General features: G+C 28.3%; 1 protein-coding gene and 2 pseudogenes across 4 annotated transcripts in view; all 3 read left to right on the top strand.

Annotated features, from left to right (window-relative positions):
• Positions 1–4,414, top strand: part of LOC149883995 (uncharacterized) — a 37,849-nt pseudogene extending 33,435 nt beyond the window's left edge. The window contains exon 9 of the transcript XR_016455425.1: positions 4,192–4,414. The product of XR_016455425.1 is annotated as an uncharacterized LOC149883995 (transcript). The remainder of the gene's footprint in view (positions 1–4,191) is intronic.
• The window catches only part of LOC149883972 (uncharacterized), a 312,658-nt pseudogene that overhangs the window by 66,785 nt on the left and 229,008 nt on the right, over positions 1–16,865 (top strand). The gene's annotated exons all lie outside the window — the stretch shown is intronic.
• The window catches only part of LOC145185451 (1-phosphatidylinositol 4,5-bisphosphate phosphodiesterase beta-4-like), a 64,897-nt gene continuing 57,565 nt past the window's right edge, over positions 9,534–16,865 (top strand). Inside the window, exons 1-6 of one of the 2 annotated variants that reach the window (XM_090097243.1) lie at positions 9,534–10,194; positions 11,145–11,222; positions 11,432–11,512; positions 14,415–14,537; positions 15,699–15,778; positions 16,136–16,369. In XM_090097243.1, coding sequence (XP_089953369.1) covers positions 10,099–10,194; positions 11,145–11,222; positions 11,432–11,512; positions 14,415–14,537; positions 15,699–15,778; positions 16,136–16,369 — 692 coding nt within the window. In that variant the 5' untranslated portion in view covers positions 9,534–10,098. Of the gene's footprint in view, positions 10,195–10,289; positions 10,432–11,144; positions 11,223–11,431; positions 11,513–14,414; positions 14,538–15,698; positions 15,779–16,135; positions 16,370–16,865 lie in introns of those variants that run through there. The other variant, XM_090097244.1, reaches the window with a different exon arrangement.

Below are 16,865 nucleotides of genomic sequence, written 5' to 3'. Positions count from 1 at the left end.
AATTATTTTATCTCAAATAAACAATGAACTCAAAAGTAAGCTTCTTGTAAACCAATGGCAAAGCACCTTAAATGTTACAGACTGGTTTAAAAAAATTAAAAACAAACATCTTTACAAATTTCTAATTTTTGACATTAATGATTTTTATCCTTCAATAAGTGAAAAAACTCTCAACACTGCAATCAATTTTGCCGAGCAGCATCTTTTACTAAACTCTGAGCAAAAGGCAATAATAAAGCATGCAAGAAAATCTTTACTTTTTAACAACAATGAAACGTGGATTAAGAAAAATGGGGGACAGTTCGATGTTACTATGGGGGCTTACGATGGTGCTGAAGTATGTGAATTAGTAGGAATCTTTCTATTATTTCAACTTTCGCAACATTATAAAAGAGAGGATTTCGGGCTATATCGTGACGACGGGCTAGCAATATTTAAAAACAAAAACGGTCAACAGATGGAAAAAATCAAAAAGCATTTTGTGAAAATATTTAAAAATAATGATTTTCTTATTTCCATCAAATGCAATATGAAAATCGTAAATTATCTCGATGTGACACTTGATCTTAATGATAATTCTTTTCGACCGTACTCGAAATGTGATAATGAACTGTGTTACGTCAACTGTGATTCGAACCATCCACCTAGTGTTATCAAAAGACTACCTCGAACTGTTGAATTAAGATTATCTTCAACTTCATCGAACGAACTTATTTTTAAAAATGCTACTCCACCTTACGAAGAGGCTTTAAATAAAGCAGGCTATAAATGTAAACTCAATTATCAACATCAAGTTGCCATGACTAAAAATACAAAACGCAAGCGAAACATTATATGGTTTAACCCTCCATTCAGTAAAAACGTGGAAACAAAAATAGGAAACCGTTTACTTGCATTGGTTGACCTTCACTTTCCGGTAAATCATAGATTGCACAAAATTTTCAATAGAAATTCGATCAAGGTAAGTTATAGCTGTATGCGAAACGTAAAATCCATCATTAATTCGCATAATCACAAGGTTTTACAAGACCAAAGAAGCATACCAAAAATCACCTGCAACTGTATCAACAAAACCGCTTGTCCTTTAAACAATCAATGTTTGTTAAGCAATATCGTTTATAAAGCTATCGTGAGTTCCGAAAATCTTGAACTCAAAGAAAAAGTTTATTTTGGCATTAGCGAGACACCATTTAAGCTAAGATATGCTAACCATTTGAAATCTTTTAATACGGTCAGGTATAAGAATGATACCGAGCTTTCAAAGGAAATTTGGAATCTCAAAGAAAAAGCCATCACACCTATAATAAAGTGGAGAATTGCAAAGCGCTGCAAACCTTACAACCCTGAAACCAAGATTTGTAACCTTTGCCTTCACGAGAAGTTTGAAATTTTATCGTATAAAGAAAACAACCTGCTTAACAAAAGAAGCGAAATAATATCTAAATGTCGACATGCTAACAAGTTCCTTTTATCCTCTTTTGATACTGAAGACTAAATGATTGCGTCTTTTTGCTCATTACGACAGAATTCGTTCTACCGTAAATTTGATTCGTTTTTAAACGGTTTTTTACGTTTTTGATATGTAATTAATAGCTGATGATTGCCGTAAGGCACGAAACTTTAAGTACTATTAATATGTTGTTTTTCTCCATTTAAATAACAGATAGATATATATTGCTCTATTATTATAATATTGAGCACTCTTTTACGCACAAGAGCTTTGTATTATTTTGATATAATACATAACCAATCAATCAATATATATATATATATATATATATATATATATATATATATATATATATATATATATATTAAATGATGACATCTTGTTTGAGAGTTGAATAAATTTAATATATGAACTTCAATAAATACGAATTCTCTCAATACTAATTTTTTTAAATTACAAACAAACATTAACGGTAAACATTAAATTACAAACAAACATTAACGGTAATGTCACTTTGTGACATTAATGTTTGTTTGTAATTTAATTAAATAAATAATTTGTAATTAAAGCTGAAGATGCTAGTATCAATAATCTAGCAAAAATTTCTTTGATAAAATAAAAAATTAGTGTTGAGAGAATTTATATTTATTGAAGTTCATATATTAAATATATATATATATATATATATATATATATATATATATATATATATATATATATATATATATATATATATATATATATAAAGATGATAACAAAATAATGGCTTAACAACAACAAAGAAAAGATAATAACAATATATATATATATATTGTTATTATGTTTATTTTTGTTGTTGTTTTTGCTGTTATTAATCTATCTTTGTTTTTATTATTATATGCTCCTTTATTATTACTTGTCATTAAAATAATCTTATTTAATTTAAGTTAGTTTTAAACTCATTTTAAGTGACCTTGGTTGTAATCTATTGTCATTTACATTATAATCATGAAAGGACTTTGTCAATTGTTACTTTTCCCATTTTAGCAATTCAATATAAGAGTGAACCATCCAAATTAAATCTTTATATATTTTTCCATCTTAACCTCGGGATAATGTATTGTTCTGTTACATATATAGTTAGAGTTATTTTAAAAAGCTTGAAACAAATATTTAATGAAGATATCAGTTGTGAAATATTTAATCTACAAAACTCATTTGGTGAGATAACTGTTACCCCCTCATACATATCTAGAAAAGACAATTTTCCTGCTATAAGTGAAAAAGTTGTAGATAATAATGATTCAGTTTTTGGAACTGTTGTTAATATATTTTCAGATAACAATGTTAATGTTGAAACTGAACTTAGTCATATTTAAATTTTAGTTATAATAATGATGATGAAATATTCTCATCAGATTTGACTACCCTATTAGCTGATTGGGCTGTTCAGTTTAGTGTTAATCTGACTGCTTTGTCATCTTTAATGTGTATTCTCTGTCTGTTTCATCCTGATTTGCCTATTTAAAAAACTCAACACAATTTTATAGTTGCATATCAAGCAGGTGGTGATTATTTTTGGTGTTGGTGTTTAAAAGTAGCAAAATATCATTTTGGCCAGTTTTGTGTCTTTTGCAAGGTTTTAATTTTAAAAAACCTGTGTGATTCAAGTCTGTTAAGAATCACATTTAGTTTCACACTTAGATAAAGTTAAACACATTGCAATTTTAGATGACAGAATTCTCAAGTGTGTATTCAACAAGTTGATGATAGTTTTGTTGTTTCACCCTTACTTCACTTGTTATAATTTAATTTGTTGAAATCTGTACTAAGTCTATTTTCTTACATTATTACTGACAAAATCAATATGCTTATTTCATACATAGTTTTATATGAGGTAGTAATTGAAATATTTAACTTATTTAGGTTAATTTTACTTGTGTCTTAAGTAACTTTCTTTCTTATTATAACAGTTTTATAACAACATTGTCTATATTTATGCATTCAATAGCTGCTGAATGGAGAAATTTCTATGCCAATTACATTTGCTAAATGTAATTGGCATAGAAATGATTCCCATAAATGTTTAATGAATTGTTTTTGATTTCGTATTTTATTTGCATTAGATTTTTGAGATACTTTGGTATTTTTAGTATATATATGTACACTACAATGTAGTCATGAATTTAAGTTAAAGGTTGTAATTTATAACTTTTAAGGTTGTAATTTATTGATACTTGTATTATATTCATTAAATTATTTTGTCAATGGTCACTCTCCTCATTTTTGGAATGCACTATAACTATATGTGTATATATATGTATGTATATGCAATAAAATGCACATTAACCTATTGTTAAAATAAGCAGTTTCATTAATTTTTTCTTCTTAATTTTAGTTTTCATGATCTTCATTGACATTCAATCGATGTTCATCTGTCAGACGGATTCTTGCCAAAGTGAGTGAAGGAACACTTCATTGAACTGGTTAGTAGTAATATGCTTAGAATTTATACTTTCAGTTATTTTAAGTTATTTTTGTAAATGTTTATTTTTATTTTACTAGAATTTTAAGAATGAAATTTCTAAGAGATCCTGATTTTTACAGCTGTTAAAAAAGAGCTGGTTATTTCAGTCGAAAACTTGAAGAAGAAAAAGATTTTATTGGGTAAGAAGAAATCTTTATTTTTATTTAATATATATTTATTTGTATGTGTTCAATTGTTATAATTATAATTTTGTCAAGTTAAAGTTTGTATTTAGGTGCTGTAAAACTAAATCATTTAAACTCGGGAGCATCAAGCGAAGAGTTTGAGCGTTGGCTGAAGAGTATTTTCAGCTTTCAGGAGATCGAAATGGTGGACGAAAGGCTTGAGAAGAACGAAAAAACCCGTTTGATAAATAGCACTATTTCAAACTATCAATAATATCTGTACTATTTAAAATTATTTTTGTCAATTTGAACTGGAATAAATATCAAAAAATATTTACTTTTGTATTTGCTTTTTGTGCGATATCACATTAGAAATGGCTAATAATAGTGCGTTAGTGAATGTATATTGGTTAAAAGTAACGGGGCAGTGCTGGCATACGATCACGGACGAATGCTGGAAAATGATCCCGGGCCAGTGCTGGCTAGCGATGCTGGGCCATTGGCCGTTTTGACATTGGGCCGTAATCAATTGCCGGCATCGCTCCGCTGCACAGTGGAAAATTGTAGAGCAATAGCATATCATAAATGTTTTTTACTAATGTCGCTACTGTCATTATATTTCAATTTTATTTAATAGTTTAATGGTCAATCACTACTATAATGCAGGAATTTCACATAATTTTATGTAAAAATAAAAGATTTGAAGCCCTACTGTTTATTACTTTTGCGGATGTTCATTTCAAACCTGTTCGCTTCATCACTTTAAAAGTTAATTTTCTAAAAAACTTTCTAGGAATAAGTATAAAGTATTATACATTTTTGAAAGGCTCATGTTATGGAGATTTTAAGAAAATTATACATTTTTACTTATATGGTTCAGTTTAGGAGTAATTATTTGAACAATTAAATAAATGAAAACAAAAAAATATTCTTCAAGTTCACTGAGACTTTTGGCAGTTACCCACGCTTCCCCACGCTTTAAATTTAATATAGTATTGTAGCCTTGGTGTTTATTAAAAACATATATAAGAATCAGTTGCAGAAACGTGCGGTTTCCGAAATTATCGAGAAAAAAGTGATAAAAGTAAAAAAAACAGAAAACCGCTTTTTATCGTGGTTTTAAATTTTGTTCATTTATAACAATAGCTTGGTATATGTTTTTTAATTTATTATCAATTTTTTATTGATACCATGGCATTCTTGTATTTTTACACTCATTTTGTGGTGAATGTACACTGCCAATATATAAAGAGTTGAAACATTTATATCAGTATAACAAATTCACAGTGGAAATTAAACCGACACTTTTGACTATTGAATATTATGTACATTACTTTTGTGACTTGTTAAAATGACAACTTTTAAGTGTTCGAAACGTAAATTATTGCTTTCCTATATTGATGGAGGAAGGACAGTTGAGTCACTGTCAATAATTTTAAAAGAAAATTATCAACTTTCTGAGGACAACTTGTGTTTCATCATTAGTGATATTCAAAGGCACATTATTCCGTCGTTTAATAAACGATGGATACAGGCGTCACGGAAAAAGGATGCTTTTTTATCTAAGAACAGTGATTGGTTGGATTCTGAATATTGTGTACCTTTACCTAACTCAGAAGAGGCAATTACCGACTCCACGCCATCTACTTCTTTTGAAAAACGCGGAAGACCGTGCGTATCTTATGGAGATTCGTCAGAATCCAGCAAAAAATGAAAAAATACCATGTTACTTAAGAAATATGGATTTGATCACATCTTTAATACATATCTTCAGGCGTTGCGTTCAATAGGAGAAGAAGCAGAAGCAAAACTTGTGGAATCATTAAGGATGGCTGATAAAGACAAAAAAAACTTAATATCGAGTTTTATGGAAAACGCAAGCCAGAAAAATATGCTAACGGATGAAGAAGCACTCAGCGTGTTTATTGAATTAGATTTAAGAAAAGCACAATATTTGTACATGAGGAAGGTGACAAATGAACGAAACTGTTCCATATTCCCACCATATTGTAAAATTCAAGAAATTAAACAGACCTGCTATCCACCATCTTCTGCAATAGAAATTACGAACACACATCCGAAAATTCTGGAACTGCAAGATTTATTGGATCACACTGTAGCTAGAATTTTGACTATAGATTCCGTGTACAGTATTGAATTCAAACATTTACTTTTATATAGTAAATGGGGCTGTGATGGTTCCTCTGGCCAAAGCCAATACAAGCAGAAACTTCCAGAGGAATCTGAACTTATTTCTGATGCAAATTTGTTTACTAGTTCTTTGGTGCCTATCAAACTAATTGATATAGTAACTGGCGCAGTTGTTTGGCAAAATCCGGCACCTTCATCAGTTCGTTTTTGTCGAACTAAATGCATAGAGTTTTGCAAAGAGACTCCCGAGAAAACTAAAGCCGTTGTAGATGAAAAAAAGAGCCAAATAAACTTTTTGCGGCCGTCTATAATTAATAAAAATGGTAAAAGTGTTCAGGTAAAACATGAGCTTTTTCTAACAATGATAGATGGAAAAGTGGCTCAGGTATTAACGGATACGCCTTCTGGATCTACATGTACAATATGTGGAGCTACTCCACGGCAAATGAACGATTTGACTAAAGTGGCTTCTAGGCCTGAAAATGAAAGTTCGTATCAATACGGATTGTCTACATTACATGCCTGGATTCGTTGTATGGAAATGATATTACATATTTCTTACAACCTTTCTTTCCAAACATGGGCAGCCACAAGTGAAGAAAAAAAACGGCTAAAGCAAGAGAAGAAGATCTTGGTGCAGAAACGTTTTCGTGAAAAGCTAGGGTTGATCATTGACAAACCAAGACAAGTAAGTGGTAATACCAATGACGGTAATACTGCTAGAAGATTTTTTTACAATGCAAGCTGCTCTGCTGAAATCACTGGAGTGGATGAAAATTTGATTAAGCGATTTTACATAATTCTGCAAGCTCTCTCCTCAGGTGTTATGATAAATGCTGAAAGTTTTGGTAGTTATGCTGTAGAAACTGCCCGAATCTATGTGACCAATTATGGATGGTACTATATGCCATCTTCAGTACACAAAATCTTACTTCACGGAGAAAATATCATAAAGCATTTTGCAGTACTTCCTATCGGTCAACTTTCAGAAGATGCGCAAGAATCCCGTAATAAGGATTATAAAAAATTTCGCCTTCATCATGCCAGAAAATGTTCTCGATCAGTTACAAATGAGGATGTATTTCATACCCTTCTGTACACTTCCGATCCGTACATCACCAGCATTAGAAAACCGTATAACAAAAATGTGCAAGAACTTGATGAAGATACTCTGCAGCTTTTGAAAGTCAACGAACTGATTTCAGGAACTAAAAGTCCTTATGTAGTTGTGATATAGTACCTTTAACATACCTATACATTATTTCATAAAAACAACTATTTAAAAATTGTTCTTTAGAAACTGTTTTAAATATTTCTATAATTAGTAGGTAAGCATTTTATGTACTTTTCGTCGTTTCTAATAACTTTAAGATATTTTCATATATTTGTAAAGAATTATGTTAAAGTGTAAATTATTAAACTGCCAATTTTGAAGTTTTTGATTTTTATTTATTTATTTTTAATATTGTATTACAAAAAAATTCTTACAAAAAGTATTTCATTAGAAGCGTCATATACTACTTTACATTTGTGCAAATTTTCAAATCTCTATTTTTAGTAACAAAAAAGTTATCGATTTTTGGTCCGAAACACACCTTTATTTTCCACTGTGCGCTGTGGCAAGCGGAACTGGGTCAGCATTGGGCCTTTAAAGGGAGGCTGTCTGGGTATGTATGCATGTATGTATGTATGTATGTATGTATGTATGTATGTATGTATGTATGTATGTATGTATGTATGTATGTATGTATGTATGTATGTATGTATGTATGTATGTATGTATGTATGTATGTATGTATGTATGTATGTATGTATGTATGTATGTATGTATGTATGTATGTATGTATGTATGTATGTATGTATGTATGTATGTATGTATGTATGTATGTATGTATGTATGTATGTATGTATGTATGTATGTATGTATGTATGTATGTATGTATGTATGTATGTATGTATGTATGTATGTATGTATGTATGTATGTATGTATGTATGTATGTATGTATGTATGTATGGCTTTAATAATTTAATTGAAATAAATTGATAATCTAAAACTTTGTTTTCACATTTGAGTGATATATAAATGCAATATATAAAACTGATGAAGAGGAACGTTATGTTATTGCGATTTACTGTCTTTGGCCCGTCACCGATTCAGCTCTGGTAAATCTATGGGCTTGCATAGGACCTTTAAACATTTGCCAGTGGTGGCCCGTTGAAATGCTGGAGCCTGCAATGGCTAGCCAGCCCTGGACCATAATTAAGCCAATATGCATGGCGGCACTGCGCCAGGTTTGGCAAGCCAGGCCCGGCCATGTTCCGCAGCCAGAACCGGACTGTTGCACAGTGAAGCGAAATGGTCAAAAAGCGGCCAAAACTCAAAATTTTGTAAAGTAATAAACGTTTTATTAAATTATTGTTTCAATTCTCTGACTAGGATAGTAGACATGAGAGAACCAAAATATATATTTTTCTTATCATTTGATATTTGCTTAATAAGTTGTAAAAAAAAAATTAATGAAAATGGTGTATTAAAAAAATTCCACTTATGGCCACTTTTTGAACTTTTCGCTTCATAGTGCGTTGTCGGGCAATGTAAACGTTGCTACTTGGGTACAATCGTTTCCTATTTTTATTGGCTGCTATTCGGTTCGACGATAAATAAACGCGGAATCAACGAAAAGAATCGTATAGGTTAGCAGTTGATATCAAGATATTTCTTTCTCGGTACAGAGCGCGATGTAAAAAAAGAAAGTGATGCTACGGTTGTTTGATAAGTAAAAGTCAAATGACAATTATGACTTGCTCTGCATCTATGAATCATTGTTGTAAAAAACATGCCGTGAAGTGCTTAGTTTGCACTCAGACGATGATGATCAACTTGAATAAAGTTTTTCTTGGTTTTTTCGTTAGATATCATTTTCCGGCATTTTTAATTGATTTTTTTAATTACGCAAACTTTGTTCTCAGACTTGAGTTTGTTATGTTACTACTTGGGGCGCGAGTAGCTGAGGATTATGAAATTCAAGATAACGCAAGTGTAATAAAATCCTTACTTTTATTGGTTTTAAATTCACTTGACTCATAAACAGCTAAGAAAAAAATAACGATACTTAATTTCGTGATTTAAACAATCCAGACGTGGGAAACATGATTTGCAAGTTTCACCTCATTTTTCATGTATCGATAAAAACGACGAAAACTTATAAAGAATGGCTTTGCAATGAAAAAGTATGTGAATATTTCGTCACAACTATTGATACACCAATAATAAAAGACCATATGATCTTTTTAAAATTTAATCTGACCGAACATTGTATTGAAAAAGTCAAAATCATAACCGTCCACCAATAATTGTTGTGAAATGTAAACAAATTTGTTTATAGTTTATAAAGATATCTGAAATTAAAGGAATTAAGTAATGAAAATTTATTTAAAATTTTTATTATTTTTTTAAAAACCTTAACGTTTATTTTTATGCAATATCTACTTTGGTAGAATATAAAAAGAAAAACAACGAAAAAAAATTTCAATTATCCGTATGGATGATAATAAAAACAAAATAAATAAAATTAAACAGAAACTTTGTAAAGTCACATATTTTTAAACTGGTAAACTTTCCTTTTATATGGACAGTTCGTGACATTTTTCCCGTATTGCTCTTTTTTTGCAAATCCGCTCATTTGTCGTGTCAGATTTGACAGGATCAAGTACATAGAAGAACTTAACATCTAGTCGCTATCATTTTCCGAAAAAGTTAAGTCGTTTGTAACAACTTCGTCGTCATCCAAAGAAAAACAAAACCATGCTTGATAAATAATATAACTTTTGTATAAGACTCGTTTTAAAAGATTCCATATATTGGATGGAAATGCAAAATGAATTTTTTAAAGCTGCAGAAGTAAATGGAAATATAGCAAAATGTTTTCTAAATGGAGTTTCTGTTAAAAAAGTTGAAGAAGTAAGATTTTTTTTTTATACACTTGATTCAGCTATCTAGTTGAACTCTTTCTTATCAACTTAGCCACCTTACAAAATTATTAAAGTGTATTCATAAAAGACTCTTTATGTTATTTTAAAATGTTTTTATAAATCATTTTATTAATTTATTTATGGTCTTTTTAACTATGGATATGAAGGTCTTTTAACTACAAATATGAAGAGTTCACATTCTTCATAATCAACTCATAAAAGGCAGGTATGCTGACTTGCTGACAAGTTACATGTTGTTTGTTAGTATGCTTGAATATAGAAGTAAAATTGTTAATCTTAATGTTAAATCTCTTTTCAAAAATTTAGGTTCAAAGAGAAGTTATAAACAACTACATTTTGATGTAACAAAAAGCTTGCAAATCATCTAACGTCAAAACAATAAATATTACTAATGTTTTTCTCAGCTCTTAAAGCTTGCATGATTTGCTAAAAGAAAAAGTTTGTCTATTTTGTTTTAGTTTGAAATTTATGTGATTGAAAGAAGCATAGGAATCTCAGCAGATTTTTAACAAGCCTCCTGAACTCTTAAGATAATATATTGAGCCTTTTTTAGATGAGTTACTATTTACTTGCTCATAGTAAAGTGTAAATTTTTTTTCCCAATAATATGAATTCAGTAATAAACACTTAAGACAGCTGATAATTTATGTTTACAAAATATTTAGTAATTTTCTTTAACCATGCCAACTAATCCATAAATTCTGAAAACTAACCAACAGATTTGAGTTTTAACGAAAAAAATTTAAAAGTATTTTTCCTAGCTAAAGAATTTGAGCTTATATTTCTGATATTATTACCTTATTCTAAAAGTTATTAGAAATACAGATTAGCATAAATAAATAGGAATAGAATGATATGATTGATCTAAAATGATATTTTATGATCTAAGTTTATTACTTATGAATATATTACTATTAGGAAAAGCCATCAATAACCACATGCTTGTTAAAAATAGATGTTCATGGGTTTTTTCTCTCATATCAAGAAAAAGATAAAGTGAGTCTAAAAAATATTTTTTTTTAACTAATTCAGGCTTTATTATTTATCATTATCTGATAATTTTTATTGGAATTAACTTTTTCCAAAAGGTTTGCTTTAAATCTGATCTGTATTCTCATTTAGGGTGCAAACTAAGGCTCATATTGATTTTAAACACAAAAATATAATAAATTTGTTTGCTTTTATCAGCCTTAGCCATTTTTTAGGAAGCTGTATGTATTGACATTTGTCATATCAGTTATGTTAAAGATGGTGCTGCCCCAAAAGGTTTAAACAAACTATCTGAGGTAAAAATTTTTTCTTTCCATTCAAATTATAAAAGTAATCTTTTTTATATAAAACTATGAACTAACACAGTTGATTTGTACTCTTTTTAGAATAAACTTTCAGTTCTATAGGTGCATGTAACTTTGGTTAAAATTCATATTAAATTTTATTCAAAAAAATTCAAAAATAATTGTTTTAGTTCATGTATTACATAAAAAGAAAAATATCACATTAGAAAGAGGATATTATTGGAAATTAACAATAAATTCCAAAAAATTGGTGTCTCATTTCTATAGATGCATTTGTAAATTGTTACACAAAAATAAAAGAATTTAATATTTTCAATTTTAATGCTTAGTTACATGTCTAATCAAATTTTGCTAGAATTCAGTTTCCATATTTTTCCAACACTCTGAAATAACTTCTTTCAGGCCATCTACATCTCACAATAGTACATCACAAATTTTCCACAAGATTTATATCATTACTTTGAGCTGGCCACCACATCAAATTAATTTTTTTAACTTCATACTATTCTATCGTCTTGTTAGAAAAAACTTTCTATGGTGGTACTTTTCTTTAAATTAAATCATTGTTGATCCTAATTTTAGCTATCCAGTTGCACAAAACCAAGCCAGGCCATTAACGAACCTCTTCTCAAACTTCTTGTTGAAAAATATAGTGGTTGAAAAATATAGTTTTTTCTCAAATCATGACAATATCCATTCAATCTATAAAGACCATCGAAATTAAACTTCTTTTTGTCCGAAAAAATGTAAAAAATTTTTATTGAAATTAAGAAATGTTTTCTATATTACCAGTAAATTTATTATAATCTGGTGTCTTATCAAATTACCAGATTCCAATTATGAGCCATCTTTTCTTGCTTAAATTTAATGACATTCCTTGTGAATGAGTTTCAGATTTAATAACTTATTCATTTTAGCTCAAGCAATGTTTGGACATTAATGAATCTAATTGTTTCTCTATTAAAATTGAGTGTTAATTCTAACTTAACTTTCAAAAAAGATTTAGTTGAAATTGATGCCGCACATGGAATTTGATGTCTCTCTTGAATAGAGTTTCTTTTGCCTTGGTTTCTATACATTTTTGGCCATATTTGGGTTTTTCAAAAATTGCCTGATAAGATTCTCTGATTTATTGAGTTCCTGGTAACTTCCCAATTTGAGAATATTTCTTCATGAAACATAAAAGTTTTTCTCTTTTCTACATTGGTAAAAAGGCTCTTTTCACAAGGCATTTTCAATAATCACTACAAATTACAAAAATTGACAAAAAGTGCTGAAAACTTCATCAAAACTTACATCTACAGAAACTGGTGTCTGAAGAAACAAGACAGTTAAAAACTAATAACAATATTTTTTTTTGTAAAATAAAAGAATTGTTAAACATTAAAATAGTTCATTACTATTCTTTTATGACACTCATTAAACATGTTTTATTGGATATTTCTAGTTAATTCTAAAGCACATAAAAAATTCAAAATTAACTGTGCCTAATGAGACAATAAAGTACTATGTATTTTATAATAGATATTATGAATAAATAGTATTTGTTTTTAAATTGATCACAATATTTAACTCCATGAATTCATTTTAAAACTGGAAAAAAAAAAAAAAAAGAAAAAAAGATTATTACAATAAATAAAGTGTAATTATTTAGCCTATTTTCTGAATAGAATCTTTACTAACAGGTGTAATGGGTGAATTGAGACAAATTTTAAAGTCATTTTATTTTTGATCAATCAAAAGTCTTTACTTGAAATTTTAGTTGATTATTACTTATTAACTGTTATTTAATTTTCAATGTTTCTAATTTGGATAGCACACCACTATCAGCAATTTTGTGCAATTTTCCCTTGATCCCTTTCATAATGTCTTGTAAAAAAAATTTCATCAAATTTTTTTATCTTTGCTTTAATATGCAACATCAACTGTCTTACAGTATGAGCTGTCCATCCTCCTCATACACTTACTGAACCAAACATCTCCAAAAGTTTTCAATTGGTCTTTCTTGAGGAAGATTTGGTGGGTTTGTCATGGGGTACATAATTGACATTATCATCTAGCCATCATAAGACCTTAATAGCATAATTTTGTGCAAAATAGATATTTCAATCGCTGTGATATTTATCAATAAAAGGCTTAAGTCTTTTTATAAAACATTCTTTAATTCAATGTTCCAATGATAAATCAATGTCCTCATTTATCAGTGGAGCATTGACTGTGTAAAATCCATCATTACCAGGTATTCTATCACAATAGAATGTGAAATACTTTTCATCATCCAAAACAATCATATTATCTGACCCATATAGATGATTTACCAGCTTTCAACTAAGTTTTTTTTACTTTTGAGCTAATTTTTCATTATATTTAGGTTTTTTTCTATGTGATTTCTGATAAGTATCTGCTTGAGCTAGTTAACTTTGTATAATTGTGTGACTTGATGAAAATTTTTAGGCTAGTTTGTGCAAATTTACACTAAACTTATTTTTCACAGCTCTTTTCAAAATTCCCTAATTCTTATTATTCCACACCTTTGATTGAAAACCTTTATGTTGTTGTCTTATATTTATACCTTCCCTGCATTTCTTGATGTTACTATGAATAGTATCTCTTGTGTAACCTTGCATGAAATGATTTACCACAAAAGCATCTGTATCATGTGGATTTTTTACAAAGAAGGTTTTTGTTTTTTCTAAAAATTTCTCTTTCTTGAAAAAAAGATACATTTTGATTATTTTTTTAGATAATATTCCTAAGTTATTGATGCATGATTTAAGTAATTACAAATAATTCCTTGTGAGGTTACAGTGTGGCAAAAAAAAATTAACTTTTGTCTCAATCCATCTGTTATATAGTACTGAGCTTTTTAGATGTTAGAATTTTTTTTTTGCAGTTCTCAGAGGAAGATAAAAATGACATCGATATTCTTAGCAGATGTGCCTATATTTGTTTTGGTACAAGCATTGTGGAAGTTTCTTTCATCAGTTTTGATTTTCAAGTGAAAGAATTAAGACAGGTAAGATTATTTTTTATGCTTTAAATTAAGTTTTAACTTTTTATTAAACCTACTAAATTTCATAAATGCAAGCTTCACACTCATAAATGTTAACTTGCAATCTTAAAAGTAAGCATTTCATTATATATATTTAAGTAGTCATTATATTTTGGTTATATATTTAACTATCAGTTTGTAAGAAATTTTTCATTTTTGTAATTTTAAAGCACACAATTACTGTTAAATTAAGTTGTATGGAGTTTTTGTTTGTGTACTTTGAGTGTTATGTTTTTCTAGTGTTAATGAGGTTTTTATTTTTCTATCTATGAAATGAATGTTGTGTTTTTCTAACTAACAAGTTTAAATACTACTTGGTTTCTTTTCCACTAACTAAATACTAGCTTTTGCTATCATTAATCTGGTTTTTTTGGAGCAAGTTTGCAATCATCTCTGTTTGCATGTAATTAAAACTAAGGATTTAATTAAGTTTTTTTTCCAAAGTTTTAAGATGGTTATGCAAATGAGTGTGAAGAATGGGAGTGATTCATTTATAAACCTTTGAATTTAAAAAATTCAAATCAAGAAATTTTTTTCAAAATTTTTTTTCAAAATTCAAATTAAAAAGTTTTTTTTAAAGAAATAATTTAGGTTGCTCCACAAATATCATAGGTAAGTGAAGTTGTGAGTGTTATAAATAAATTAACAAAGTTATTTTTTTTTTTAAAAAAATATTAGTTGAGCAGGGCAAATTTAGAATCAAAAGAAGATTTTTTTATAAGTACAATTAGTAAACAAATATCATAATAACACTTTTTTAAAATTATCTTTTAATTTAGTGCTACAAAGAGGATTTTTATATTCAATTATAAGTACCTCATTACATTATTAAATTAACATTAAATCTGGCAAAGTGTCATTAATTAAAAAAAAAATTCTTTTAGAGCTTATGAAGTTATGCAGTACCTGAATATTCAAAATGCAAGTGCATGCTTAACATTTTAAGTTTAATTTAACATTTTAAGTTTTATAACATTAAACTTTATTAAGATTTGCAAAAAAAAAAAAAATTGTTTAGTAATTAGAGTTAAGAAAATCCTTAATTAAGCATTCAATTTTCGTTTTGTTACATTTTTGTGTTATTTTTTAATATTGCTTTGTTGCTTTTTGGTTTTTATTATTTAGAGTTTTGTTACATGCATAAATTCTATCAATCATAAATACACATTTCGAAATCCAAGTGTTAAATTAATGCTTTACAAACAGTAAGTGTTTACTTTTGTTTACAATTGATTGTTAATCTTAATTATTATTTCTTGAAGTAGTTTTCAAATTTAAGGCATCTCATGAAAGCTGGAAAGAAAATAAGTTTGCAAAAAATGCACTAAATAATAATTGCAAGAGTTTTGAATGCAGCTTAATCTGTCATCATTAAACTTTTTGGAGTTAAAAATCCACAAACGTTTCAAGTCTAGTTGCCAGTTGTCATCATATATTAAAGTAATAAGTATTTTATATATAGTTGCTTAAAATAAAACCCTAAAGAAGCTTTTTACATGATTAAAATTTAGCTATGACAAGAAAAGTAGAAATTTTACTATTTAAAAAAATTTTTTTTTTAGGTTTATACTTTCAAAATCAATGTTGAATGTTTCTGGAAAAATAACACTTAAAAGTATCTGTAAATGTCTAAATGCTGTTCGTTTTGAACAAACAATCCTTGAAGGAATGCAAGCACATTTATCTTTACAAACTGGTGAAGATATTGACCCTGAAGTATTCACTTTTGAACATTTTTACAAGCTGTATACATTTCTTTGCCCAAGACCTGATATAGATGAAGTTTTTTTTTCATTGTAAGTTTGATGTTAAGATTATTCTTATTTTTCTGTAAGAGTAAGTTACTTTTATTATCTGTGTTTATAAGTAGTTTTATGAACCTGAAAAATTTACAACAGCTAACCCTTCAAATTGCCCTTAATCAAAGTTATTGAAAAGTACTGAACAATCACTAAATAAAAAATAAAAAAAAATTAGAAACACTTTGCGGAGACATTTAAGAATTTAGAACTTTTTAAAAAAAAGCATTAAATAGTTATAATTGTAATGCTTACACTGTACAAGCTTATAACGACTACCAAAGCAAAAATTTATTAAATGCTGCAGGGATTTACTTATTTCTTTGAAATATTTTATCTTATATTAGTACATTAGAATTATTTTGTTTTAAAAACTAATGAGTACTTTTTTTGTAGTTTTTCTACTCTTACATTTATTTTGTTTACATTCTTTACTAAAATAATTAATGCTTAACTAAAATAAAATTTAATCTTCACCAATCCTTAAAAAGAA

Source organism: Hydra viridissima, unplaced genomic scaffold (genome assembly GCF_058129835.1).
Source record: "Hydra viridissima isolate aposymbiotic clone 2 unplaced genomic scaffold, HvirCarnegie_v1 scaffold_9, whole genome shotgun sequence".
Taxonomy (NCBI): domain Eukaryota; kingdom Metazoa; phylum Cnidaria; class Hydrozoa; order Anthoathecata; family Hydridae; genus Hydra; species Hydra viridissima.
Note: the sequence above shows the minus strand (reverse complement) of the source record. Positions and strands in the feature narration are given on the sequence as shown.